Below are 27,733 nucleotides of genomic sequence, written 5' to 3' on the forward strand. Positions count from 1 at the left end.
GTTTGTTTTTCTCTTTACATTTTTTTCTGACATTTCTCTTGCCTTTCCTATGCTACGTTTCTCCCTCTGCTCTTTCACTGTGTTTCTATTCCTGCAGGTTTGTCTGCTTCACTGGGGCTTAAGGTATCAATTCTGAATTTAAATGATCTCTGAAACCTTTATTTCTATTTCCATTTTCCTACCCGTTTATAAGTGAGGGTGCTTAGGATAGAATTACCAGAAACATAGAAGATCTTCTCACATGGGAAAGAAATCTGTAGAATTCTAAATGATATCCAATTATAGATATTTTCCAAATATTCCATTTTCCCTATCTCATATTTCAATATCTAACATTCATTTCATCCCATAGCAGCAGAGCACATATACTATGCATATACTAGGCAATAAGCAAATAGCTAGAATGGCACAACAATAATTAAACATTATCCCTTCTGAAAACATTTTACAGAAAGCATAAGTCAAAAACACTTATCTGAAAATAGCATTATTAATGGAACACCAGCATGATTCATCAAACTGTTATTCTATAAATTGAGAGGATTTGAACAGCATATAATCTATAATTAATCAGAGGATTTTTTAAATAAAATTTTACCTCTAATGAAGTGGAAGGCAGAAGATGTGATTTATCACAAAGAAAATGATATCTTAGTGGAATAAAAAGGGCAAAAGGATGTTAAAACAAACTTGTATTGTTTTATAGTTGTCCTAGAAAATAAACAAACATGCAAATGGAGCTTTAAGTTATATTTCTTTTTTTAAAATTTTTTTAAAGAGAGAGTGAGAGAGGAGAGAGAGAGAGAGAATTTTAATATTTATTTTTTAGTTATCAGCGGATACAACATCTTTGTTTTGTATGTGGTGCTGAGGATCGAACCCGGGCCGCATGCATGCCAGGCGAGCGCGCTACCACTTGAGCCACATCCCCGCCCCTAAGTTACATTTCTTATAATGTTAAAAAAAATAGTGTGGATACTAGAGTCAGTACAATGGTCTAGAAAAAATATAGGATGGTAATACAGAATTGGATACTAACCTAGCCACAGCCATCACATAACTGATAAGCCTATAAAATGAGGGTTTTCTTGGGATATAACAGGGAAATGTGCATTTTTCAAGGTTTTATTTAGATGCATAGAGTAATGCTTCCCCTACCTGTGAATTGCTTCTTAACCAAGGCCATTAATTATAATATGATCACAAGCCAAGAAATGTGTGAGAATACTCTAAGCATCTAAAACATTTCACCAATTCATGCACTTTATAGGATATGTCCTCCATTTTTTATTCAAAAATGAATTATTGTTGCTATATTATAATTCTAGTAATCTCAGGTTTTATGTCCTAGAAGACTAGAAATGGAAAACATAGAAACTGGAGAAGAAAAAAAAAAAGATAATTTAGATCAGATGAGTCAGGCATAGCTCAAATGATGAATAGTGACTGATGATCAACTCACAAAAAAAGAACAAACATGTAAATAGCATGTATAAGAACATGAAAGTCTATGGCCACAATAATTTAATAAGAACATTCAAACACATTCTCAACAGGCCTGAAAGTACTGATAAATTTTAAACTGGTTTTATTACATACCAGAAATATTTATTGAAGTTTTATTGTGTGGTATGTTACTTGATTAATAGGTGATACTTTCAGTTTTTAAACCAATTTAAAAAATCTTACATATACATTATACATAGTAATTTATAAACATTATTTAGAATATTTCTATTATAATGTGCTAATTTTAAAGATAGAAAAAACTGGGAACTGTGCAATTATTTGCTCAAGTGGTAAGAGCCAAGTGGCAAAGCTAGACCTAATGTTCTCTAAAAAAAAAATCACTCTTTCTATATCTGGATTGAAAACAATTCTTTAAAAAACAACAATGTTTTCTACTCATTTTATTCTGTTTAATGAATCATAAAAATATATAACCTGTTTTAGAACAAGTCCCATCAAAATCATTATAGTAACTTATAAGAGGTTTCTAGTTAATATGGTGAAAGGAACATATATAGAAAAACCCCCAAGTAAAATAAAATAAAAATTATATATGAGTTTAAAAGAAAAGGAAGTTTCAAGAGAAGTGAAAAAAAAATCCTTAGGATCTTAAAGCCAAGGCAATTAATAGAAACTAAAGTAGCAGAGATCTTGGAGGTAATGGAGAACAAATGTTATTTACCAGGAAGAAGTGATCTGTTTACTAAGACGGTTTATGCTGTTGGGGGAACTGCTTGAGATTTACTCCTTGGTTTAAAAAATTAGGTACAATGAAATGAAAATGAAAATTCATTATTGATAGACCTCACAATCAAATTGCATCAGTAGTCTGCAATTGAACCCCAGAAAGAATCTACCAAGTGTTAGAATGGCTGGCTTCCCTTTTGTTGGACTGGAGTCTGAACAAACAAGCTGGACAGGGGTTTAAGTCTATGACTGTCTTACTGCTTCTAACCTTCAGCCACCATGTGAACACTGTTGTCTCCCCAGCATAGAAATAAACTGTTCAACCAATTTGAGATTCTACAACTTTAGCCCCAGGTGTGAAGGATATGTGAACACTGAATGTGTCAAACTTTTCAGCCAGAGTTATCTTTTGGTGAAGTGAAGTGTCCACCTATTTGCAGTTAAATAATCCAAGTGCTGTTTAGCTGAGAGAAGACAGGCCTTTCTAAGGTCAGCAAACTGTAGCAAACTATAAGCCAGTTAGTTGGACAACACTTCCAAAGTTGTGTTTATTTTTGGACAAAGCCATTATTCTTAAATTGCTAACTTTACGGACACAAGACTCTATAATAATGAAGGCCAAAACCACATCTCAGTTATAGCTAATGAATGAAGGACACTTATTCTGGAGAATAGCAACTTGGTAGAAAGGTAAAGAGGAAGAAGGTGTCATGATACCACCAGCAGCTCACATCCACTGGATGTTCTCTACCAGCCACAACTGTTTCACACCCTTCACACATATTGAGTCATCAAAGCCTCACAATAATCTCATGATATAAATTCTGCTGTTTTTCTCATTTTTTAAAAAAATATTTTTTAGTTGTTGATGGACCTTTATTTTATTTGTTTGTATGTGGTTCTGAGAATTGAACACAGTGCCTCACGCATGCTAGGCAAGCAGTCCACCACTGAGCCACACCCCCAGCCCCTGTTATTCTCATTTTAATCAATGAGGATATACTTAATGTTAAGGTCTTTGAAAAGACTTTGGCTCCATGAAATTTCAATGAAAGGTGGAGATAAAAATTTTCAATGTTATTTTTGTTGAGTAAGATTTCTGATTGTGGGCAAAAGATAGCTCATCACAGGGAATGGATTGGAGAACACCTTGAACACTCTCCCCTTGACAGAAACAACATCCTCACTTTCTGCCACAACAGTTCAATTCTACTGTTAATATCAATTCTTCTGAGTTCCAAAGAAGTTTATATATTCCAGAATTCCATATTCATTTGAAAATTGTTTACCTCTGTTAGGGGTAATAAATCAAACCTCTTTATTTGTTAGCTTATGCTTCTAAATGTAACACCTGGCTAATTGTACTCTCTATGTTAAAACAAATATTATTAGAAACTAATAAGCTCTAAACAGTAGATTAGATTTGAGGGCTATAAAGATATTCTGCCATCATCTCATCTGGAAGAAAACAAGAGGAAGAATGGTCACTGGGGTGTTGGGGTAAAAAGAAACCTGAAGGAGGAAATGTGAAGCTTCTAAAAGCCAATTTTGTGCACTTTCCAACTTTTCCTAGTTAACATGAGTTTTATTGTCATTATTTTTTTAAAGAAAAGACAATTTTTTAAAAAGATATTTCTTTCTATGTTATGGATAAAAGAAGTTGTTGATTAAGTTAGTAACATATGGAAATTCAAAGTAAGGACTGAGGCAAGGTGCTCAGGAGACCATACTGTTAATTCTGACCCTGAAATGACTTAGCTTGTGTACCCAGTGTTCTCATCTACAAAACAGAGAGATCCCACAAATGATCTCTAATGGCTTCTGCAAGATTCCTGACTCTTGAAAACCAAGTTTAGGAAGAGATTAACTAGAACAATCACCCCACACTGCTATCTAACTACACATATTTTGGCTTATTCTCTATTCATATTATACTGAAAGTATAAAATGAAAGCATTTTCTAAATATACCTGCTTATTAGTTTTCTTTCTCATTTTATTAATATTATTAAAATTAGAGATATTTTAAGGGAAGAGGCTATTACTTTAAAATATATTTACAGTTCTGTCTTAACTGTATTATTTACAGTTGTCAATCAATTTGTTCTATTAAAACTCATATATCTTAACACTTCTTGGAAGTGTTAAGTAAAAACAAGAAAAATAAATATTCTAAGTCCTCAACTGCTTTTTAATTTCCTTTTCTACTTTTCTGTATGCATGCTTTCAGTAGTTGAGCTAATAAACATTTTAAATTTGTATTTGTTCAGGGAGAGCCACTTTCTAGCCAACTACTACCAAGAAGTAATATCTAAGACTTTGGTAGTAACTGACATTTATGCCAGTACATTATATGGACTCTAAAGACAAATGTGAAAAATTCATTCTGAAGTGAACATTTTATAATGTTGAGTGCTCTGTATTGAAAGGTTCTCAACAGCTTTAAATGAGTGAATGAGAACACATTAATTATTTGCCATTAAAAGTAGATGGAAATTTCATTCTCTGATATATATATATACCAATTCTTTCTTTGACTCTTGTTAAGTGGCCTTCAATTGGCATAGCATCTGTTGCTTCTCTTTTTACAAAGTTGAGAAAACAATACTCATTGGGAGTTCAGCTGTAAATCTTTAAGTAGAAACACATTCTATAAATGAACATTATCATTGACATCCTTTTCTCAATTTCCAACTTTATATAACCATCAAGTTTTGGTTCTTACTTTGGTCACATTATAACCAGATTTTTGTGGAGGAAACTTCAGTATAGCAGAAGGTACAAATACTTATTATTACCTAATAGAAGATAAAGTGAGAGAATAATAAGAAACACTTGGTAGGTATGATTAACAAATAAAAAATATCTCTTGCTTACTTCTGTATTCAGGAGCTTGAAATGATTTCTACTATCTTTTAAATTATGTCTAAGTAGTGTGGCTAAATTTCAAATTCGTCTTTCAACTGACACTTTGAATTTCCTCTCTTGTGAAAATTCCAAAGGGACTTTCTTTTGCTTTTTTAAAATAATCCTGTCTTCTTCCTGCCACATATCAATAACAACAATAGCAACTAATATTATCTGAGTACTTGTTCTGTGAAATAAATAATTTTTAAAAATCTTCATTATTTAATTATTACACACAAAAACCCAGTGAATTAGAGGGAGTGACGTCATCAAGAAGGTGGAAGTCCTAGATCCTTGTTTTGCCCCTGGAGACAAAAATCAGCATTAATAGATGGAACAATTACTTTGTGAGGAATCCAGAAACCAGTTAAGAGACTCCTACAATGCAGGTGAGTACAAATCTAGCTGCACTGAAGTCAGTAGGAGAATTCCTGGACCTCATTCATCACAGTTCCCTCCTTGGCTCAGTTTTGTGTGCATGTGGTGTCACTGGGGAAAACAACTCCCAGCTCTTGGCTTCTCCTTGGGAAGGAAGAAGAAGACTCAAACATGTCCAACATTCAGACTTTTTGGAGACTTGTTGAAGGGACTGATTTCTCTCTGGTCTGAATCTCAGGAGGATAGTAAAGGGCACTGGGTTGAAAGTCATTGAAAACAATAGTGGTGTTTTGTAGTAGTACACATTAGTTCAACATAGTCCCTCCCTCTAGCCCAAGAAAAATAAGTTGGAGAAAAGTTCCAAGTCTCAGTATTCCCCAGAAGATAGAAGTAATTGAGGTATGTGTCTAATATTCAGGATTTGGGGGAGTTCTGCCCAAGAGATTGACTTCTATTTTGCCCATCTTTTAGTGTTTGTAGGACTTGGCATATCCTAGAAGTCTGTGGGGCATTGAAAATAAAAAAGAGTTGGGAAGTTTTTGGCACTGCCAGAGAACGTGCATTAATGCAGACATGTGCAAAGTGAGCAAAGGTTCATAGCTTCTGATAAAAGCAATTGTCAAATTCCTGATTGGGAATTTAGAAGTGCACATTTAGAGGATGCATCCACAAAAAAGTTTTGAAGAACTCCCAGAATCTGTATCCAAGATGATTGGTGAAGATCTTTTCGGGTACAAAACCAGTTTGTGATGTTTGGGAAAGGTTGCTTTTTTTTTTTTTTTTCCAAATGTGAGTCTCAAGGAAGAGTTGAAAGGCACACAAAGAAACAAGGCACCATGATACAAAGAATACCATAAATCTCCAGAAATTGACTCTAAAGAAATGGCAGCATATGAAATATCTGGCAATTACTTCAAAATAACTGTAGTAACAATGTTCAATATCTTAGAAACATGACATGTCAACAAAATGAGAAAATTTAAAAAGAAATAAAAATTGTGTGAAAAAGAAACAAAAATTAGAGCAAAGAATACAATAACTGAATTGAAAAATTCTCTAGAAGTTTTCAAAAGAAAACTTGATTATGCAGACGAAATCAGAGAATTAAAAGATAAGTCATTTGAAATTAGCAAGTAAAAGGAACAAAAAGAATGATTAAGAAAGTGAATGAAAGCTTAAGAGACTTCAGAGAACCCCAAAGAATGTTTGGTAGGTATGTTGTAAGTGCTTATTAAAGATAAGTCTCACTGACTCTTGCTTTTATGGAATATATAGATAGTCTGACTAAAGGTCATCTTTTACTCTTTGAAACTGGATATATTTCCTTTCCTTATTCAAAGTTTCAACCATAGCAAGTTAAAAACACTGTCTTTAGTAAAAAAGTAAAGACTTGATTGATTGACAAACATTTAGAAACAGACATAATTTAGCAAAATCCAATCTGAGAGTTTATTCTAGAAAATCCTTGCTGATATATTAGAAAGGTGACAGGGATAGAAGTTCCCACATTAAACACTCACAGAGACAACTTTGGTAGGGATGTATTTCATGCCTGATATTCCTAAAAATCATCACCTTGATGATGAAGGTAAAGATAATGAATGCAATTTAGCTCCCTGGCTCACAGAATTTGATTTTCTCTATTAGTTGGAGGCATGCATCATTGCAGACTTGTAACTCTTTGATCTCACTTCTCTGAATCTCAAAGTAATATCTGTAAGTACTATGAAAGGGTGTTAATGAGGCACAAAAACATGGTCAATGTAATTTTCCCCTTCAGAGTAAGAATCTAGCCAGTAGTACAGGAGTTAAGAATGGCATTCTGGTACACTTCATAAATATGTAGAACAATCTTCTCTCTCTTTAAAAAATGTATTCATTGTCAAGGAAAAAAAAAACTATTATATAGTATTTGGTTGCCAATTTAATATTAGAGCTAACTGTCCCTCTTTGTGCTTAAATGACCTCAATTTGTAACTACCTGGATTGCCTCCAGAGTCATCTATAATTTAATTATCTGTATCCTAGCTCACCTAGAAGGGCTCAAAATGAAATGGTGACTTTGGTTTCTGAGGCTAGAATCAATAGCCATTAGGAGAATGAGGAGATTTTTAAATCTAGGGAAAAAAAAGCAAGTACTTAAAATATCCATTGCATCAGCCTCAAAACTCTAGTACCCAGACAGTACAGGTATGGTGGAATTTTTATCACGATGCCCTACACAGCTTTTATGCCTGGAAAGGTATGGGTTAGGGTAAGAACAGATTGTCAATTAGAATAAGAGCTGAAGGTTTAGTTTTCAGAGAACTGTGAACTTGTGTGGCACATTTACAGAGGCAGACAGATCCTGAAGAACAGAAATAGATGAAGCTATAGATAAGAAGAAAATCTTAATGTAAGCCAATTGTATGAGTTTTCTCTAACCATGTCATTGGCATCATGTAAATGCCAGACATCATCTTATATACAGCTTAAACATAGCAGATGTTGGCATTTAACTATAGGTTGCTATGAGAGAAAATTGCCCTTGAATGAGAAAGGAAGTTTACTGGCAACGAAAAATGATCTTTCCTGTTAACAGTTATACCCCAATAATAGAATTGTTTTCAACCAGCAATTGTGGGGTGGGAAAGGAGGAGAGATGTAATGATACCTCAATTCCAATCTAAAAAAGAAAGAAAATCAGCTTCAGTTTAAATTGCAACGTGTGGGTTGTATACATAGAACCTTCTCCTCCCTCTCTTCTCAAACCTCAAGGCTTCATGTTAAATGGGACAAATCACATCCTTCGTAGTTCTGCTCTGTTTGGTACAGCTGCTTGCTGCAGGTGGTGCCCTAAAAATATATTGTTTGTTTATTTTGCAATATAGCCGTCTGCAGAGTGGTACCTAAATGTGCAACTGCTCCCTTCTCTTTCTGTCAGTGAACCACATGATGAAAGACTAAGACCTCTGCCAAACCTAGCATGAAAAGGCCCAAATAAGAGGCACAGGTAGTGCTTGAGGTTCAGCTTCTGATAAGTTCCATTCTCTCTGGATTTATGAAGCAAAGCTGACAAGCAGACTATCTGTCATCAGAGACTGGATTTCAGCGAAGCAAAGCCAAGCAAAAACTGCCTTTGTTGGGAGAATAATTGTGCTACTCAGGAGATTAACATCTGTAAGCATATGGGATGTAAAAGGAAAAAAAAATCAATAACACATCACAAAAAATAATAAAAGCAAAGACTAATCTCAGTTATATATTTATGTAGATATATTCAAATAGAGATTTTAATGATTTTTTAAATTTATAATTTATATGACCAAATAGTTTTTCTGTTCACACTGGCAGAGTGCAGTATAATAATTTACATGTAAAACAGTTTTTAAACTATGGTTAATATAATGATACACAAAGTTAATATTACCAACGAATATTATTTTAGCCTTTTCTCATTGAATGAATCCTAGAAAAACACCTCCCAGGTTGGGGGGGTGCAGTTCAGTGATATAGTACTTTTGTAGTATATGTAAGGTCTCGCATTCCATCGTCGGTACCATAAAACAAAATAATAAAAAAAACTTTCCCAATATTAAAAGTTTTATATGAACTATTGCTGCATTAGAAAGAATAATAATAATGAGTCATTCCTATCAATCTTTGGCAAGTCACTCTTTTCTACAGAAATTTTATATAACCTCAATGGGATGCTGATAAATAGGTTTTATAATGGTTAAATAAGTAAAATGTAAAACTATAAACATTGTCTAGAGATATTTTGAAAAAAAAATTGGCTTCTGGTGAACAAGTCACTAATATTCTCCTAAAATTTAGGGATTTGTAAATGCATTTGGATTATTAACACAGGAGGAAAGAACACAGCAGAGTAAAGATGAGGACATGATTCTAACCTTCAGAAATAGGGATGATGTTGTTTCCACTGAGAGTGATGTAGAGAAGGACAGGAAAGTGAAGACTTGAGATGGGAAATAGTGACTCAATGTCAGGCTCATCAGGCAGACAGAAACAGAGAAATGGAAGAAGGCAAGGGGAATAGAAAAAGTTGAACAAATGAGTCTGAGGCTAATTCCAATATGAGAAATGGAGGATGGAGAGGATGACCAGATTCTGAAGGAAAGTCACGAGTCATTTAAAGAGAGCATAATTTAAATAGAAAGTAGATGATATTAAATAGAGTTCAATAACTGAACTTACTTTTGAGTATGTGAGCTGTGTTTGCTGACTGCAGATTGCATACCTGGTCACAACTCCCCGTGTGCTCTCATGTAGAGGCCATAGTTCTACCTTTAATGCTGCATCTCCACATGGCTCAGTCCTCACACTTACACAGTCAGAATTTAGGTAAAACATCACCTATCTAAGTGGCCTTCTCTGGCTATTCTCCAGTGGCTCTCTTTTATCTTACCCAGCTTTATTCATCAGCAGAGCATTTACATATTGGACGTACTATATATATTCTATACATATATGTATAGAATATATATATGTATGTACATACACACACTATATGCATGCCTCTTCTCATAAGAACATACATTGCATGGGAGCAGAGGCTTTGACTCACCCTTGCATCTCCAATGAGAATACCAATACACTCAGCAAATATTTGTTAACCGGCAGAATGTATATAAAGCAGTTTCAAGCTCCAAGCAGTTGAAGAAAATGGAGGAATCAACTTTTTAATTTGAATATTTAGATTAAATCTACACAACTTTAAACCACCATTTGAAAACTGAAAATCCATACCCACTGAAAGTTTTAGTGTCTCATACTTAACTGATTGCAATTTTTAATTGAAACTTGAACATAGCTTTGTGGCATTTCAATTTGACCTCTCTCCAGGAGCAAGAAGCCTGGGAAAGCTCTTTACCCTGAAATATAAAGCTCAAAACATGATAAATTGAATCTGGAAAAAAAATCATCTTTCTCTATGAATAAGAGTCTATGTATCAATTCCATATAAGTGAAATCTGTGCAGCTAATAAATGAAGAAAATGTGTCTTCTGCACCGAGCTCAGTTTTATCTACCAGGAAAAGAATAAAAGTGTAGGGTGATAAGCTGTTTGGTCTTGCTGTGGACTACTAGTCAATCTAGATACTGATGAAGCTCCTGAATGTATTAGCAGACAGCAGTGTATGATCCATTATTCCACATCTTATGCTGGTGATACATTGTCATGCGGACTGAATTGGATAGCTGAGATATATTATTACCCAGGACACAAATCTATAGCATTGCTTCAGTGGGGGTCTTCCAACTCAGTTCCAGGATAATTATTATAGCACTTTGGAACTTTAAGTCTATAAGTGTGAACCAAAGAAAATGTGGGCAATACATCTATGTAATTTCAACTCATATCACAGGTTCATAATTAAAGGACAATAAGGACAATGTATTTTTCCATATGTTTGCCCTCTCCTTTATGACATTTTTAATATCAAGCTTTCTTTGACAACTTGTCTAAATCTTTTAATTATAAGCAACATAAACTTTTCTAAGTTTGTGAAATAAGTGATTGCTGAAAATGAATACCCGACCAACTTTGAATCACTAACTTGAATTTTTTCTGTACTTCACAGTATAATTTCAGTTAAAATTAGTTTTCATAGTAAATACATAGTATATTAGGACTAAATCAATGCAAATATGACATTCAACTAAAAGGATAACATGAAATTACAGCACAGGTGAGCTGTAAAATTTAGAAATTAATAACAAAAAGAGAACTTACCCATAATTCTGTGATGAAGAAATCAATAAAGTTGTAGAAAGAGAAGTAGAGAAAGTGAAGATGAATGATTGGAAGACATTTGATAGTGAGAGTAAAAAGGAATGATTTGTATTTATAAAGTTGCTAATAATAAGCAGCCCAAGCTTTAGAGGTGGAGCTATTAAGAATCAATATAAAAGAGCAGAGCAACTCATATATTTCAGAATATAAGAAGACAGAAAGAAACTCATAATATCCTTGGAGCCATAGCATTCTCCACTTAATTCCATGACTCTGGAATCATGTTTCCAATTAGCATTAACAAAAATAATCATGTGGCAACTACCTCATTAAGTATAATAAAAGTATCATCATGAATTATGTTAGGAGGACTAAAAGTGATAAACATATGTGTGTGAAAAGTTATGGTCTTGACTCTCAGGTTCTTGCTTGAGAGGGATTTAGCATGATGGATGGTGGAGAGGACAAATGGCAGAGTCAGGGAGAAGGCAGCCATGATGCTAAGGAAAGGGAGAGAAAGAGAGGATCCAGACTAGGAATGGCAAGCCTTGCCATGTGGAAGGATGTGTGGGTTGAGAATAGAAGAATTTTAAATCCTGTTTGTAAGATTGGTAAAAGCAAAAGGTACAGAGAAAATATCACAGATGGCTCTTCTTCCACTGTGTAAACACTATTTAGCCTAAGTGTGTTTGCCCATATTTTTATTCTTTTCCATTCAAGTATAACATGCTAAACAATAAATTATCCCTCATATTATAGCTGTCAGTATAAATCATGTTTATATCCCTCCTTTGAGAATGCCATGCTCCTACTTAGAAACGCTAGCAGATCTTACTACTATTGTTCTATCACTGTGTTTAATTTCCAGTGAAAAGGAAATTGCTACCAAAGATGTATTTCTTAAGAATTTTATATCACAGTAATTGATCACGACTGGAAAAACATCCCAAAAGACAATGGTATTGTACATTTCAAAGGAAGATGTCAACCTTCCGTTCTCAGGCCAATAACTTGTAATATTTTTCACAAGATACTATATTTAGTGTATTTTAATATACTTCACTTGTTTACAAAATAATTTGTGACTTAATACAATTTATTTAATTCTGAAACAAATTTATGATCGTACAACTAAATATAAAAATAGTATTGTACACAGTTCATTGTACCATACTTTATGCCCAATACTTTATTCAATTTAAATCTCCTATTGTTAAGAAAATAAAATTATTGGTGATTTGTTGTGTCTTTAATCAACACTGCCATTTGACTGTACTAATGTGTTTATTGGGTGGTGTTTCCTAACATTCCCATAGGTACAGTGAAGTGCTTAGGAGGTAAGCAAGTCCTTTAAACATGACATACAGAACAGATAGATATTGCATGCTGATTACAATAATTGATAAGGGACTGTGCACATAGGCTAGTGGTGCAGAACACTAAATAGTATTATATTGGTTTTTAGAATCATGGTAATATCTGGGGAGTAAGTAAACTTAGTAGGATTTAGTTCATTTTTTGCACTTCATTATGAGTTATTCTGAAAGGATTAAAGTATTCTCAATGAGCAGTGAAAGAAACTGAGCTAAGGAGAAAATAAATAATTCTACCTTTATTGTTTTTCAAGGCAATTTATTTAATGTTATCTCATTTAGTTCATAATTACAAAATAGTTTATTATACAACTGGGTATAAGATTTAAGGATTGTTACTCCCAGACTGTGAATATTTTACCTTATAATTCAAAATTTGCATGTAGGGAATACCAGAGAATATTAAAAAAATTACATTTAATTTGACCTCAGAGGCTGGTTAAATTCTGGCACTCTGCTTTTTCATGTGTTCACAGAACTGCATACCAATTTACAGGGGCACTTTTCAGTTATAAAGGAAAATAAAGTCAAGAACCTGTTAACTGTTTTGTGATTACTATACCCAAAAGTTGATTGTCATCTGTAGATAAGACATCAGGGCTTTACCCTTTAAAGCGATATTGTTCAAAGGAATTTATTATGGTTCAGGGGAATAATAAATAAGCTTATTCAATAAATTCCTTTGAACAATGTCCTTTTAAAGGATAATGCCCTGATGTCTTATATATGTCAACCAACTTTTGGTTAAAATAATCATGAAAACTTCATACTTTAATATCTGTTGAATAGTATTCATTCAATAACAATAGTATTTCTTACTCTTCAGGGATAGATTCAGTTGGAGTTTTCAAATAAGTTGTAAAACTTATTTATTTGTAAGTTTTGTTACACTCAATTGCATCAAGAAATATCCTTTCTGGATTCAATTTGCCATTCTCCTATTTCAGTAAGTATCCTTGGAAAAACTCCCTATTTATACTAATACTTTGTTCTTTTCCTCATATTTTGAAATTTGCATAAACTATTCTGATGCTACAGAAAGATATTTCACTTTCATTTTGTTTCTTGGGCCACTAACTTTTGACAGGGAGATCTGTGCTTCTGAAAACCTGTACCACAGCTGGAGTAGCAAGTCCCAACAATCAAGCCAAGCCTCAAGCTGTGAAGCCCACCTGGGAGTGGGGAAAGAGCCCTAGTCTTCACTCCAACCCTTGTATACTGCAGTTAGCAAGCAGTTTTGTCTTAATAAGAAAATGATTGCATCACCTTCAACACTGGACTAGTAATCAGAAGATTCAGTTTACAGTTCTAGAAGTATACCAACTCACTCTTTTGGTGGAAATACAGAACTCATGGTATAGATGCACAGATTCATTATTTGATAAGAAGCTCATTATTTGAAGAGCCTGACCCTGATGTCCAGAAAAGGAAATGATTTTCAAGACCCAGGAAGAATTTGATGAGGCAGCCAGAGCCCTGATGCCCTTTGGAATTAGAGTTACCTTCCCTGACCAGACTCCACATGGTTCTAAGAAATTCAGGAAGTAAGAAGGATCAACAGTGAAGAGAAAGGGAAGGCACTAATATTTTCAGTGAAAATTTAAAAAATCACATTCACCAAACACTCTACCTGAGGTCTAAGGAAACAGAATTTTTAGGAGTTATGACATGGCAATCCTTAAAACAACAACAACAACAACAAAAAACCCTAAAGAAATTTCTATTCTCAGTCAAGTTGAATTTACTGTTTTAGAGTAGTTCTCATTTCTGTTGCCATACATTCTGAGAGAATTTTTAAAAATTTTACCTGAAAATTATGTATATTTGAAATGTAAGCTTGAAAATTTTTTTATTAGTTTAAATGACATCTTTGTAAAAGATCAGTTGACCAAATATGTGTGGATTTATTTGGGGGCTCCATTCTGTTCCACTGGTCTATGTTTGTCTTTATGTCAGTACCATGCTATTTTAATTACTGTGGCTGTGTAATTCTTTTAAAATTGAGAAGAATGATACTTCCAACATTGTGGTTTGTAAAACTGCTTTGGTTATTCAGAGTATTTTTGTGGTTTCATATGAGGTTTAGGACTGCTTTTCTGTTTCTGTAAAAAAAAAAATGCCATTGAGATTTGTATAAGGATTTTATTTAATCTATACATCATTCTGAGTAATATGAACTAGTTTAGCTGCAAAAGATGTATTTATTTTGATATATTATAAATATTAGTATATTTTAAAGAGATCTATATGTCATCCATTTAAATATGTCCAATTAAATTAGAATATCACTGTGATTTGAAATTCACCCTAACACGCATACACATACTTAAGGATTATAAATTTTATGTAGTTCATTTTCTTTGAATTTTCACTGCTTCTACAGTGCTTTCACAGAATTTTGTTCTAATTAAATATGTTTATTTCCTTGAAAGTTGTATTATTGCTCAGTCTCTCATACTACTTTGTCATAAATTTAGATGTATATGTATAAGTGTGTGTATTCATTGAATATGTATAGATTTCGATTTCATATTTTTCTTAGGTCCATGAGGCAGAAAGTGTTAAAAAAATTCTCATTTCTGAATATTAATAATAATAATACTATTCTCATAATTATTATTTTATACACTTGATTTAAAACAAAGTAGTCTGTACAAACTGATCAAAATTATTATGTATGAAAATAAATTTGTACTTGAAATCTATTTGTTATTTATAATAGAATGGGACAGAGTTCAGCATGATTCAATTTCTAGCATTTTTTTTTTTTTTAGGTTTAAGTACTGAAAAATCTTTTTCCTAAATGTAGATGCAGTTTTATAATGACCAATTTCTACAACTTATCCTAAGTTGCATAGCACAATTTCCATAATTATCTATCACAAAAATCATTTCAAATAATGTATCAAGTTACAAATTTATTAGGGTTTTCTTTCAATTTTAATGAAAGAAAAGAATTGGAAATTGCTCAATTTGCAACAACAATTTCTGGGAAGTATACCAAAAACACTATCAAGACATAATAAATAGCTGTTAATTATAGCCATCTCTTAAAGGCACCTAGCCTAATTTTATATATGTAAAAACTTTAGAAATATTGAAATATTATATAATTTCAAATATATGTTTTTTGATATAATGTTTTTTCTTAATTAAAAATCATGTGCTTTGAGTATATTTTTACTTAAGCTATGTAGCTGCAGATCTGGCTAATTTAGTTCATAAAGTCAACCAGATCAAACTTACTTTTTTTCTTAAAATTCTGTTTTAATTTTTCAATTTAAATACATAGAACACAGGGTATCCCCATGGCAACCATATGACTTCTGAATATAGCTGTAGCTGAATAGCAGCAAATACTATTTCTCCACTTTTCGCTTTAGAACTACACAAGCTCTTAACTTAGATATAAAGCTTATATTACTGATAGCAATGCCAAGGTGACATGAAAATCATGATTGGATCTTTAACAATCAAATCATTATAAATATGTATTTACCCAATAGATGCATCAATGAGCAAAACACATAATGAGGCCACTCAGAACCATGCATCACACAGAAAAGTAACATTCAAAGAAAGATCCAAACATCTCTACCAACACAAACTCAATCAACTTGAATTAAAGGATTCAAAAGTTAGAAAAGTTCTTCACCAGTGGTACTCTTTGGCGAGTCTTAGCAAGATAAATGACAGCTATAAATTTTTAACTCAGAATAATGAGAACATCTGTGACTTCATGGATATGAAGGCACACATTTGATTTACAACAGTTTTTAAATCCATGATCTTTTAAATAATGATTTCATGCACTATACAAAGTTTTCCAAATAGGGATGAGATATACCTGAAGGTTGAATTTGAATACTTGGATTTAGCTATGAGCTGTGCAAGGGATATTAGAACTTTTTCTAGCTGGGTGTTGTAATGTACTGTTGTAATCCCAGCAGCTTGGGAAGCTGAGGCAGGAGGATCCCAAGTTCAAAGCCAGCCTTAGCAACTCAGGGAGGACCTAAGAAATCTAGCAAGAACTTGTCTCAAATTAAAAAATAAGTAAATAAAAAGGGATGAGGATGTGGCTCAGTGGTTAAGGCTCCCTGGGTTCAATCCCTGGTACCAAAAAAAGAAAAAAAAAAAAAAAAAAGAAAAGAAAAGGAATGTTTTCTAAACTCTTCAATGACTTCCTTGATAATTTGTATATAATTTCTAAGCCACATCTAATGGCTATGGGAAGCGGTAAGCTTATTTACAATTTTTATCAATATCCTTTGCTAGTCTCCTAAAAAAAATTAATAGTCAACCTGCCATGAATTTAGAAGTATGTCAGAAGTAAAGGAAATAATAAAGGAAATAAAGGAAAACAAGACCAAGCAATTTTGGTTGGAGAGGTTTATATAAAATTTAGAAATATTGATTCTCTGTATATGGCTAAAGAAAAGAGAGAATAAAGTCTTTATTTACCAATGAATTATTGGGAGTTTTAACAAATATAGTTACTTCAGGTATTGCAATAAATGTTCTCCCTTATAATACCATTTATGTATATTTGTTTACAAAACATATTTGTTTTTCATTGTGTTGGTTACAGAGAGGTAAGTCTAATATGTGCATAATAAATATGAGGTACATAACATATCCATTCTCCTCACCCATGGCAGATGTAGCTAATCAATCACAGCATTCTTTGCCACTGAGAAACTCTGAACATTTAGACTTCAGTAATCCATTATCCATTAGCTGTTACAGCATTCTGGTTGAAGACTATTTCTCAGCATTGTTACAAGAAAGAGCACGTCCATAATCCCTCTTTACTAGCTAAACATCTTAGGAAGCGTTTCTAACTTGTTATGCTGCACTCATAGGACAGTTACACGGTCATAAGATTGAATTCATGTGAACATATTTTCTAACCAATCATGCATTAAGAAATCCAATCAATTATCTTGTAATGTAAACAACACCATCTCCCTAGTTGATCTCTGTACACACATTTTATCTACTTGGTAAGTGTGGATTTTTTAAAAAATGGTTTTATTAAAACTGTGCACACCTGTGTGCCTTTTGAGTGTTGTATCTGATACTAACTGGAGAAAAAGGCTGCTGGAGGAGGAGAAATCTGGAAACCTTACTCCTGGCTCATCATTATGGTGCTCTGGCAGACTTTTTGCTTGGCTGGAGGCTGTGTGATTAATAGCCTCTCTTCTCAATTATGAGGATATTCTACTCATCTTCCTTTGGCTGTAAATGGAAGATATCTATGTATGTGAGATGCAAATGTGGGCTCTATGAATGCTAATTTCAAAATCAGCCAAAAGTTGATTGGCAGAAAACTGAACAACGCTGTGATAGGCATTCTGGGGGTCAGAAATCTGTGAAAGAAAGGCTGAGTGAGAGTGGAGAAAAAAAGAGCTGGAGCGATTTGGAGTTAATTGAGAGCAATAGTTGGGAAAGCAGCAGTTTATGAAAGCAAGTCTAAGCCAGATATCCCAGAAGGGAAACGGACGAAAACAATAAAAGTGAGAGTTTAGCTGACATTACAAAAAGTGGGATGAAACTAAGAAGCCAAGACTATGCCCCAAACTGCATGAACTGCTGCATCCTCTGTCTCTAAACGTCCCTGAAATGTGCCCCTTTGCACCTGGTTTGTGCCCTCGGGAACTCTGCTCCATTTTTAACTATAACATCCTTAATGTCAGGGATACTGTTGTCTTTGCTTTTCTAGATATCACGGGGGACAAGCACTCAGGAGTGTTCCCTGTATTGGATTGAACTGAATATTTGATTGTCAGAAGGATGATCCGGATAATACAAAAGGGGAGGAGCAGAGAACCCAGACACTATTTGATTAGTTAATCGTTACAGCAGAAGAGATCAGAATGAGTACAGGAAAAAGTCTTTGGACTGTTTCCAATAAATAGGCAGAGCGAATATTTTAAGATAAGACCTTTTAGGCGGGTTTGCATTATCAACTCAGATTGACTTAAGTATTTTGTGTAGAGGGCATTTTCAGCCCAAGGTGGCTAGACAAGCAAGCCTAAAGGCCCAAAGTGCTGAAACTTCCATGGGTAGTTTCTTAGGTAAGAAAGTTGGTAACTTAGTCTCTGGTGTTCCTGAGTCAGCATCACAAAGAACCCCTCCCTGCCAAAGGAAGACCTGGTGAAGAGAAAGAGATAACGGTGCCGCAGCCATTGATACTTGGTTAAAATAAAATTTTCACTCCACTGGGGGACAGTGTAGACAGAAGGGAAAGCCATCTGAATTATTTTCCCCATCTGTTCTTAGGGACTTTCTTTCACCTTCACATTCTAGTCACCTTGCCTTTACAGATTAATTTTACTTATGTAAAAGTGTTTTTCTCTGGGCAGTATGACAGACTCAACATATGCTTTCATATCCAAATGCACTTCTTTGCAAATTCCCTTTGCAAAAATTTTATGTGAATATAGTTATACACACACACACACACACAAAAAAAAAATCCAATAACCCTCTTAAAGAGTCATATATAACTGTCCTTACAAGTAAACTGCATCTTCACATCATCCTTAAAATATAGGTGAAAGTTTTCCAAAATGTTGAAGATATTGTACAAAAGGGGAGGGAGGGATAATTAAAATAAAATTTTGTTTAAAACCCTACTCTAAAACATTTGTATTGACATTTAATTTGTCTCAGAGTCTCAGAAATGTTTCACTTTTCTCATGTGAGATTTAACACTATTTAAATGGATTTTAAAAAATTAAATAACTACTTTCATGTCACCAAATCTAACTTGTCTTTCAGATAAGCAAAATGAACCATTTTAGATTTCAACATGAATACAGAAGATTTTGTTTATTTGAAGAATTGTCTCAGGTTGGACATATTAGGGAAAGATCACTTAGTACTTTAGCTAAGAACATAATTCAAATTTTCTGGAATTTATTCATTTTGATCTTAAAATATTTCGAGTTCTTCCTTCTTGTCTATTTTGTGATTGATAGGACTGTATGACTATAGTGCTATAAACTGTGAAGAATGAGCTGCTTCTCCCTGGAAGGACCATGCATGTACCAATATGGATCATCCATATCTTTCTGTGATCTTGAGCATGGCAACCTAATGATAATTGGGTTTGTGGTTGTTACACTAGGCTTGTATCCTTATTGACAATGAGTATAGAGCCTCCTGCTGACACAGGGAATAAACCTGTATGATATTTATTCACAAAGACTTAGGAAATGTTTAGTAGCACAGCATACACGTAGTCTATCATAACATGCATATGAGATATATATTATATACATTATATATATGTATATATAATATTAAATGGTTTTAACTCTTAAACAATTTTATATAAAATGATTAGTGCCTTTCTATGCAGAACTTATTATCTCTTGTTATTCAATTGGGAGGCCATATCACCCTCAAAATAATTCATTGAAGAAAGAGGTAAAAAGCAGATTGCACTTGCATTATTTTTGGGTAACAATTGTAAGACTATGAACCTCAACTGCAGATTTATATGGAATCTAAAAAAATATGTGTGGTTCTAGAATCTGAAATGATTAAATGGATTCATATAAAACAAAGTTGCCTTAGCAATGTAAGTCCTACAATATTATGCAGTTAACCTTAGTGATAGTTCTTCTTGAGAAAGACATGTCTTTATTTATATTTTTCATAATAATGCAATCTAACATAACTTATTTTATATAACATAAGCATACATTATATGAATTTGTTATTTATTCTCCTACTTCCTCCTGATGGGAGGACTCTTTTTTTTTTTGGTACAATCCTATGAAACATGGCAGCATGAAAGTCTAGATAGAATTTCAAGGAAGGATTACTTGTTCAGAAAGGAGGAGTGTGGATAATAAGTGATGGACAGTGCCCAGGGGAAATATAGGAAGAAGGAAGTATGGCATAGGGCAGAGGAAGAAAGAAATCCATGTGTTGGCACTTCCAGAAGAAACACTGAGGGAGAAGGTACATTGATATCACATTTGTTTAGGTAAGTTGAATGTTAGCTGTGAAAACTCTCTGATATTCCTCTAAATCTTTGGAAAAGTCTACCCAAATCAGATAATCCAATCTTGACTGGCTGGATTTCCTATGAAAAATGCTGATGATGTTAAAGGCCATTTAATGACTGATGAAGAAAATCAGCATGCATAGTCCAGAGGATGGCTTGTTTAACATCTTCTTAATAAAAGTGGCATTAATTAGGAGGAACACACACACACACACACACACACACACACACACACATATTCCCTTTGTGTGCACTGAGTTTGCCCAGAAATAAAACAAATTTCAGAAGCACTAGAGGAAGTGGTTGGCTGTCAACACTTACTGCGAGGATAATCTGGAGGGAACTATGAGCCACTTCTATGTACTGGTACTCCAGAAAACACCCTGAGACCGTGATGTAGCGATGGTCTTCTGGGGCCCAGTCTGGGGCGGGTGTCACTGACGTCACCATACATCCTGGTCCATTCTCCATCCACCAAGATCGGTGCATTGAAATATTAAAAGTCAGGATAAGGTCTGTTTCCTGCAAGAAGGCAATTTATAAGGATGAGAATTACTTCATAAATGTCAGCTTATTTGGGACTGAATTGTTTTCTATTTGCGCATTAATTGTAATACTGAAATGTCTTTACCATTAGGGACTTGTGAATATTAAAAAGGGAATGATTTAAACTATCATCAGGTGAAAGTCTTATATTATAAATCTGCTGTATATTTTCTCCTTGTCAGAATATTTACTTATCATACATTTTAAATCTCAAAGTTGTATTTCAATGTGGCAGCATTTCACTTGTAGCTAATGCTCATATTTATAAAATCTTTATGTAGTAAAAGACAATATAGCTTATTTTCCTCCTTTTTATTCTAATTGTCCCTCTGTATCCATAGGGAATGGTTTCAAGACTCTCAATCCCTGCAGATACCAAAATCCAAGGATGCTCAAATTCCTTTATATAAAATGTCAGTTGGTTGAGTCTGGATGCAGAATCTGTGGATATAGAGGCAGACTGTGTTTTGGGAAATCAGTGTCTCTTCAATCTCATCAACTTCTGTGAATTCAGTCATAGTATTTTTTCATGGAATATCATTAGCAAATTCTTGCAGGGGATAATACATCAATAACTCTTTAGATGAATTTAACTATGTAGGTGATTCACAGCTGTAACTAGAATAAAAGGTACAGTTTCTGAACTCAGAGAGCTTATAGTCACATACACCAAGAAACTGTCAATAGAACATGGAAAAAATGTCATATTCTGGGAAGATAATGGTTAAAAGGAATGTATCAAACATGTTCTATTACTCTGCAAGTTATGATTTTTATTCACAAATCCTAAGAGTGAGCCAGTGGTGGAACTTGAACTCTTTTAGCCTCAATGACAGTTGAGGTCCCATGATAATAGGAGCCAACTACTCTCACTCAAAACTGAGAGTGAAGCGCTAGAGTGACTAGGTAGACTCTAGATAGAAAAATGTCTTAAATCATGATTAGTGACCTTGAGACTCTTACTGACACTGAGAATATGTAAAGGTTGAGCTGGAATGGCCAAGGAACTTGGAGACTATAAGGAGGATTCTGTTTGAGGTGCTAAGTGTCACCAACTTCACAGTGGTGACTGGGGGAGGGAGGGGATATTTTTGCTTCTTTTTGAGACCATTGAGAAAGGCTTTAAGCATCCCTTGGAACCTGGGAGAAACAGCAACTAGTATCTGGTTCAGGTTTAATAAGTCTCAAAATAAAGCCTGGGATTGGAGCTACCTGCTTAGTGGCCAAACAAAAAGTAGGCAATGTTTGGAAGCAAACTGAATTGCTACATTTGATGGTTCTAAGAGCAGAAGTGGGCCATCAAAATAGAGAGCTAAATGGCATTTTTATTAGTGCTTTCCCAGAAGAACTATTGGTGGGGGATAATGGCTGAGAGTACTGACACACATTCCCATGTTCTCAGGGAAGAATTGTAATACAGTGAACAGAGAAGATACACCCACTAAGTCATACATACAGGGAGAAATTAATGAAGTCAAGTGTCTCTGAAAAAAAAAAAACACAGAAAAAAACCCAGGGGCCATTACTAAAGTAAAACACTGAGCCTGCAACTTTTCCATGTAGAAAGGAAAAAGCTTAATTTTGAAAAAAATTGGATTTTTTATTCCAAGGACTTTTTATTCAGAAGGACATAATCCTTTCTGAACAGAAACTATTTGGGGAACAATAGTGACAACAGATAGCTTTTACTATTTGAGGGTCACCACAAGAATAGGTGTGCTGTTTATTTTTTTCCAGTGGCAGAAGAACTAGGTCCATAGGTAGATTTGCAGGGGCAATTATGAGAACAGACCAATGTTTTCTATTTTTTTCTTACAATCTTAGCCATTTAATGTTTTGTTGCCAAAAACAGGACAAGACACTGAAGCGCTTTAGAGTGCTTGGTCTTCAGCATGTACTTCTCCTGAGTGGCAGAAGTTCAAGGAGGTAGGACTATGACCATTGCTTTCAGTACTCTGAAATACTCTGGTATTCTCCTTACTTCTGGTGATGAGGTTATAGAGGAAGGCCTCTATAGAGAATCATTATCACAGGAAGTCTACAGTTCACATTAGTGTTTGCTCTTTGTAATATACATTCCGTGGGTTTTGGCAAATATATGACATGTGCCCACATTATCATATCATTCAGAATCATTTCACTGCCTTAAAAATCCTCTGTGCTCTACCTATTCATTCCTTTCACCCCCAAAACACTGGCTACCATGTTCCTCTGGCTGTCATCTCAGTTTTTCTTTCCCAGAATTCCATGTAGTTGGAATGACATAGTATGTAGGCTGTTTAGATTGACTTCTTTTAAGTTCCTTTAGTGTCTTTTCATTCTCGATAGCTTGTTTTTAGCACTAAATAGTATTCCATTGTCTGGCTAAAGCAGTCTTTGACCCATTCACCTACCCAAGGACAACTTGGTTGTATCCAAGTTTGGGCAATGGCAAATAAAGCTGTTATAAACATCCATGTGCAGGTTTTGTGTGGACATAAGTTTTCAATTCATTTGGGTATATAATGAGGATTACAATGTCTTGATTGTATGGTAAGGGTATGTATAGTTCTATAAGAAACTCCCAAACTCTCTCCCTATTGGTTATGCCATTTTGCATTTCCACCATTAATTAGTAGGGATTCCTGTGACTTGGCATCCTTGACAGAATTTGGTGGTGTCATGTTCTGGATTTTGGCCATTGTAATAGGTGCATGGTGATAGTTCATTGTTGTCTAACTCACATTTCCTCAGTGATATTGACATTGAACCTCCTTTCCCATATTTACATGCCATCTGCATGTATTCTTTGGTGAGGTGTCTGTTAAGGTGTTTGACACACTTATTATCCAGTAGTTTGCTACTTAGTATTGAGCTGTACAGGCTCTTGGTATATTTTGAATAGTAGTCCTTTTTCAGTTAAGACTCTCACAAATATTTTCAACTGTCTATGGCTTGTCTTTAATATGTTTTAAATGCAATAGGAATTCCTGAGCTTTATCTACTCCAAGCATAATCAATAGGTTATTTAATTCCTGTATATTTTGTAAATTTTGAGCTCAAAATCATAACTTTTGATATAATGAACATGACCTGAGAGCACAAAATACATCAAAATCACCAACTAATCGTTTACATTCTTGATGGATTCACACACACAAAAAAAAAACTTAAAAGAAAATCAGCTCAGAATTGTAAGATACTAAAACTTTTAAATTTAAAGAACAGTATAATAATAATTATATATTCAGATCCATATAGTGACAAAAAAATCTTTGTATCAATATATTTATTCATCTCTCTAAGTAGTCTTTAAAAAGTTCAGATTAAAGGACCCCATTATTGGTCATGTCATTTTCAAAATAACAGGGTCTGATGTGTTACATGAAAGCTGTGATTAGCACTAAAAATTTGTTTCTGACAGGGCTTGTGTGTATTCAGGTCAATGAAAGAAGCCTAATTGCCCAACAAATAATAAGCATTTGATAAAAAAAGTTGACAAGTAAATGAGAAAATGATACTAGTGACATTTCAGAATTTCAATAGAAAGTGAACATTTACTTTCCCAGTTTCTGGCATTTGAAGAAGAACACACATGACTATTGCACTAGTAAGCAACAAAGGCTACATTGCCGAGATGAGAAAGTAGAGAGAGAGAAAAGAGAAGTTTTGATTTATAATTTAAAAACATGAAATAATTGTCAGATTTCTGGAGTTTTCTATTACCTTCTTTTGGCATAGTATTGAAAATTTATATTTTCCCATTTCTAGACTATTTGGTTACTATTAGAAAGGCTTGGAACTGCTTTTAGTACTAAATTGCAATGGTTTATAGTTATCATCATAGTTATTAAACATAGAAACGATTCATAAACCATATGCAAAAAACATTCTACCAGACCATAATGATGTGAAGTTCTGCAAAATGGTATTATCTTGTAGAACATCACATTGTGAGGTTTATTGTCTCTTTTGGGAGATTAGATATAAGCTAAAATGTAACAATATAAGAAAGCATTTGGTAAGTACCTAATAAGTGGTAAGTGGACAATCCATACTATGAATTCAGATGATGGTGCCAGGATACTGTAGACCTACGATAACTTGTATGTTTAAGTACTAACAGGTGGCTTTATAATTGTGAGAGGGGAGTTTCTAAGAGTAAAATAGCTTTGGAAAGATGAGATGGGCTTAGAATGGGGAGGATTTAGAGGCAAGTTCAAAAGGCCATGAGTTTTTAAAGATTTTTGATCAGTGACAGGCCATGGGCACTATCAAACATGAAACCACAGGTATTACAGTAAAAATCACAAAGTCTGGGGTGGACCCTGTTGAAGACACAGGGAGACCCGCACACATGAAAAGCATGATGCAAGTGATTACACGGATGCTTTGAATTCTGAGTGTTTGACCTCCACTGCCACAAAACATTGTCTTGGGTAACAAAGGAGTCCCCTGGGAAGGACCAGGACTAAACGGCTTTTTGCACTCCTAGGGTGAAAGTGGGACAAGTCTGTATTCTCACCTTAAAACACAATTCTGGTAATGGTATTAAAGGAATCCAAGCACATGCATTTAATGTATTGTAGTGTATTTTAACAAACAATAAATACCCTGGGAGGTTAAAGTGTTTTTATTAATAAAAATATGTACATTTAATCTTTAGGATTGTGAGAAGTAGTTCAGGAAAGCCCATGAGGAATACAATTTTTCACTAGCTGAGAATGAAAAAGTTGGAATAGAAACAGAGGCTGTATTTGAAGCCAAGAATCACTTTCCCCCCATAAACTCTTAAATAAGATATTAAAAGTATCATCAGAAGGATGTGAACTGTATCTCATAGCCAACACCAACATATGGATACTAATTCTAGGAAGTCCTAAAAATTTTCCTTAAAATTATTATTATTCATGGATGATTTCCTGCTGGTGAATTTATTTTAACTCTAAATATAGAATTTTTTTCTGGTGATACTTGTGTAGATATATGCAAACCTGCTTCTATATATAAAAACCCCAATGCGTAGGTTATTTTGGTAACAGGAAAATCAGTAAAAACAAATCACATTGCAAAACATGCCAGGAAGAAAAAAAAACTGAAAAATTAAGATTGAGAAGATAAATAAAATTACAAGTATACTTTTTTTTAACGAATTGAATGAATTTTACTTATGAAAGAATGCGGCCCAGAGCACAAACATTAAAACATCGAAAACATTAAAAAACATTGCTCTAAAAATACATGAGGAAAGTCCAGTGTTCTTTGGACTTCTAAAACCTAGAGTTTTAACAAACAAAATGTGATTCTTCACTGTGTGGAAAGATTCACTAAAGGTTTAATATAAAATATTTAAAGATCAGTGCTGTTAGGTTTTCATGATTTTTTTCCCCCAGAAAACAGGGATCTTGTATCCATGTTCCAATAAAGATAGTTACTTCTCTTTTCTAAATCATATCTCAACTTCTTTCTTAGTCTCTAAGATTTTTTTAAATTAATTAACATTTGTGTTCTAATTAGTTATACATGATAGTAGGATGCATTTGACACATCATACATAAATGGGTTATAACTGCTCATTCTTCTGGTTGTAATTGTTGTAGAGTGACACTGGTCATGCAATCATATAGGCACATAGGGTAATGTCTAATTCATTCTATTATCCTTCATAACCTCAAACACCATTCCACTTCACTCCCCTATGTCTAATCCAAAGCACCTCAATTCTTCCCTACTCCACCCTTATCATGAATTAGCATCTGCATGTCACAGAAAATGTTTGGCCTTAGGTTCTTTGGGATTGGTATATTTCACTTAGCATGATATTCTGCAGTTCCATCCACTTACCAGCAAATGCCATAATTTCATTCTTCTTTAAGGCTGAGTAATATTCCATTATGTATATACACCACACTTTCTTTATCAATTCATCTTTTGAAATGTGCCTAGGTTACAGTTTAGCTATTGTGAATTGAGCTGGTATAAACATTGATGTGGCTGACTCACTGTAGTATGCTGATTTTAAGTCCTTTGGGTATAAACTGAGGAGTGGGATAGCCAGTCAAATGGTGGTTCTATTACAAGTTTCCTGAGGAATCTCCATACTCCTTTCCATAGTGGTTGCACCAATTTGCAGTTCCACCAGCAATGTATGAGTGTGCCTTTTCCCCCACATATTTTATGCTATCCCACAACTGGTCTGAATCTTCAGTATCTTAAGCCTTGCTGTAAAAAATTGCATTTTTATGAAATTCTTCTCACTACCTCTTATTAATATCCTGTGTCTCTCTCTTCACTTGAATTAATACTTCAGTTTACCCCTTCCAAAATGCCCTGATAATTCCATTCTTTTTTTTCAACCTCATATGGTTATACCTGGTATTTCTATATGTAAGTCAGTAGTGATGTATCTTGGTCTTTTACTTTTTTCTTAGGGGTAAAGAAATACGGTAAGTCAAATATGGGCACAGTTCCTGCTCAAGAAATACAAATGAACTCTTATCTAGACAAGCAAGGCAAGAAAGGAAAGAAGGCAGGGATAAAGGAGAAATCAAGGGGGATTACAAATGGAGCAAAATAAAATAATTCAATACGGAAGTGTCC

At 34.0% G+C, this 27,733-nt stretch overlaps 1 protein-coding gene across 1 annotated transcript in view; it reads right to left on the reverse strand.

The window, feature by feature from the left end:
• The window catches only part of Nkain2 (sodium/potassium transporting ATPase interacting 2), a 441,575-nt gene that overhangs the window by 145,539 nt on the left and 268,303 nt on the right, over positions 1–27,733 (reverse strand). Inside the window, exon 2 of the mRNA XM_071613875.1 lies at positions 20,930–21,130. Within this exon, the coding sequence (XP_071469976.1) occupies positions 20,930–21,097 (168 nt within the window). The 5' untranslated portion in view covers positions 21,098–21,130. The remainder of the gene's footprint in view (positions 1–20,929; positions 21,131–27,733) is intronic.

This window comes from Marmota flaviventris, chromosome 6 (assembly GCF_047511675.1).
Source record: "Marmota flaviventris isolate mMarFla1 chromosome 6, mMarFla1.hap1, whole genome shotgun sequence".
NCBI lineage: Eukaryota > Metazoa > Chordata > Mammalia > Rodentia > Sciuridae > Marmota > Marmota flaviventris.